This window comes from Mus caroli, chromosome 8, assembly GCF_900094665.2.
Source record: "Mus caroli chromosome 8, CAROLI_EIJ_v1.1, whole genome shotgun sequence".
In the NCBI taxonomy this organism is placed as follows: Eukaryota; Metazoa; Chordata; class Mammalia; order Rodentia; family Muridae; genus Mus; species Mus caroli.
This window is the reverse complement of record NC_034577.1, coordinates 69253414-69255684: the sequence shown is the minus strand read 5'-3', so window position 1 is coordinate 69255684 and position 2271 is coordinate 69253414. Positions and strand designations below refer to the sequence as shown.

General features: G+C 45.9%; 1 protein-coding gene across 2 annotated transcripts in view; it reads left to right on the top strand.

Moving 5' to 3' along the window:
• Ednra (endothelin receptor type A) overlaps positions 1–2271 on the top strand; it is a 61576-nt gene that overhangs the window by 33128 nt on the left and 26177 nt on the right. For both annotated transcript variants that reach the window (XM_021170016.2, XM_029480906.1), the window contains exon 3: positions 1331–1458. In XM_021170016.2, coding sequence (XP_021025675.1) covers positions 1331–1458 — 128 coding nt within the window. The remainder of the gene's footprint in view (positions 1–1330; positions 1459–2271) is intronic.

The following is a 2271-nucleotide window of genomic DNA, read 5'->3' as shown; positions in this document are numbered from 1 at the left end:
CAAATGGATGGAACTAGAAAATATCATTCTGAGTGAGGTAGCCCAATCACAAAAGAACACACATGGTATGCAGTCACTGATAAGTGGATATTAGCCCAAAAACTCAGAATACCTAATATACAATTCACAGACCATATGAAGCTCAAGAAGAAGGAAGACCAAAGTGTGGATGCTTTAGTCCTTCTTAGAAGGGGGTACAAAATACTCACGGGAAGCAGAGAGTGGGAGAGACTTGGGAGAAATAGAGAAGGGGGGAAGGGGGTCAGGATCAGGTATTCGAGAAGACAGGGATGATATACAGAGGGTCAGGAATTTGAACGGAAGTGTGTAGCAATGGGAGATGGGGTACTGGCTGTAGCCACCACCAAATCCCAGATGCCAGGGAAGCAAGAGGCTCCCAGTACTCAACAGGGATGAGATTAGCTGAAATGACCAACAAAGGGGAGGGAGAACCTGTAGAGACCATATCCAGAGGTTAGGCACTCATCCCCAAATTTTTAACCCAGAGGAGCTCCTGTCTAAAGAAAATACAGGGACAAAGAGTGGAGCAGAGACTGAAGGAAAGGCCATCCAGAGATTGTCCCACCCCCATTTAGAGATTCATCCCATATACAGACACCAAACCCAGACACTATTACGGATGCCAAGAAGTGCTTGCTGACAGAAGCCTGATATAGCTGTCTCCTGAGAGGCTCTGCCAGAGCCTGACAAATACAGAGGCAGATGCTTGCAGCCAACCATTGGACTGAGCATGGGGTCCCCAATGGAGGAGTTAGAGAAAGGACTGAAGGAGCTAAAGGGGTTTGCAGCTCCATAGGAAGAACAACAATATCAATCAGCCAGACTCCCCAGAGCTCCCAGGGACTAAACCACAACCAAAGAGTACACATGGAGGGACCCACGGCTCCAGCCGAATATGTAGCAGAAGATGAACTTGTCAACATCAGTGGGAGGAGAGGCCCTTGGTCCTGTGAAGGTTCGATGCCCCAGTGTATGGGGAATGTCAGGGCAGTGAGGTGGGAGTGGGTGGGTGGATAGGGGAGCACCCTCTTAGAAGCAGGGGAAGGGGAATAGGATGGGGAGTTTCTGAAGGGGAAACAGGGAAAGGAGATAACATTTGAAAAGTACATAAATAAAATATCCAATCAATCAATCAATAAATGTAATAAATAGAAGAAAGGCTAAATAAATAAATATAAATAAACGAAACCTATTCAGAAGTGGGGTGGGGACTTGAAAGATAGGGGTGTGGTCATACATTCACACTGGGTATATGAGCAGGCTGCACAAGGCTTGCCTCTCGTTTTCTTACCTCATCTCCTCTTTGCAGCTCTTGGCAGGACGCTGGCCTTTCGACCACAATGATTTTGGAGTGTTTCTCTGCAAGCTGTTCCCCTTTCTGCAGAAGTCCTCCGTGGGCATCACCGTCTTGAACCTGTGTGCTCTCAGTGTGGACAGGTAATGTGGCACTTTTCTTTACTCTTTAGTGAGGTTTGGAAAATCACTTTTCTCCGAAGGGAAAGTGAGGGAGTCTGTGCCAGACACGACGTTACCAGCCTTGCCCGCCACCCTTTGTTTAGAATCACTTTGCACATTTGCTAATTAGTATTGATCTGAGATTCTTCACAGTATGCACATGTGGCCAGTGATACACAGCTGGTTTCCTTAAGACAATTAAAAAAATTAAAATGATAAAATAAACTTGGTGAAAACAAGAGGCCTAGGATATACAAATCCTGGACTTTAAACTGGTATTGTTGTTATTTTTAAAAAGGAAAACATCATTGATTTATATTTCAAATGCTTGAGCCAAGCAATAAATGTATAAAGTTGTTATGGTTTTCACTATACTTCCTTAAGTGCCTAAAATGTTCTGTATTTTTCAAAAGTGGACAACAAAATAACTGCATCAAGTTCTAAAAGACCCATAATCCTCACAAGTGACTTTAAGGGGGAGCTTCCTAAAGTGAGGGTTGCAGCCCACGTGGGTGGGTGCCGGGGAAGCTCCAGCAACAACAAAAGAAGCAGGAACGGTTTCTGAGCATTTGACGACCAAAAGTTCATTCAGAATCAAATGCACAGTGGCTCCAACATGTGCTGTACTGCTCGCCCATGGTGCTCCAGGTGGCTTGGCTGCAGCCTTGGTCCTGAACACACAGTAGGACTCTACAGTGTGCATGCTCACACAGAGGGACTCTACAGTGTGCCTGCTCACATGCCCACACGGAGGGACTCTACAGTGTGCATGCTCACATGCCCACACAGAGGGAC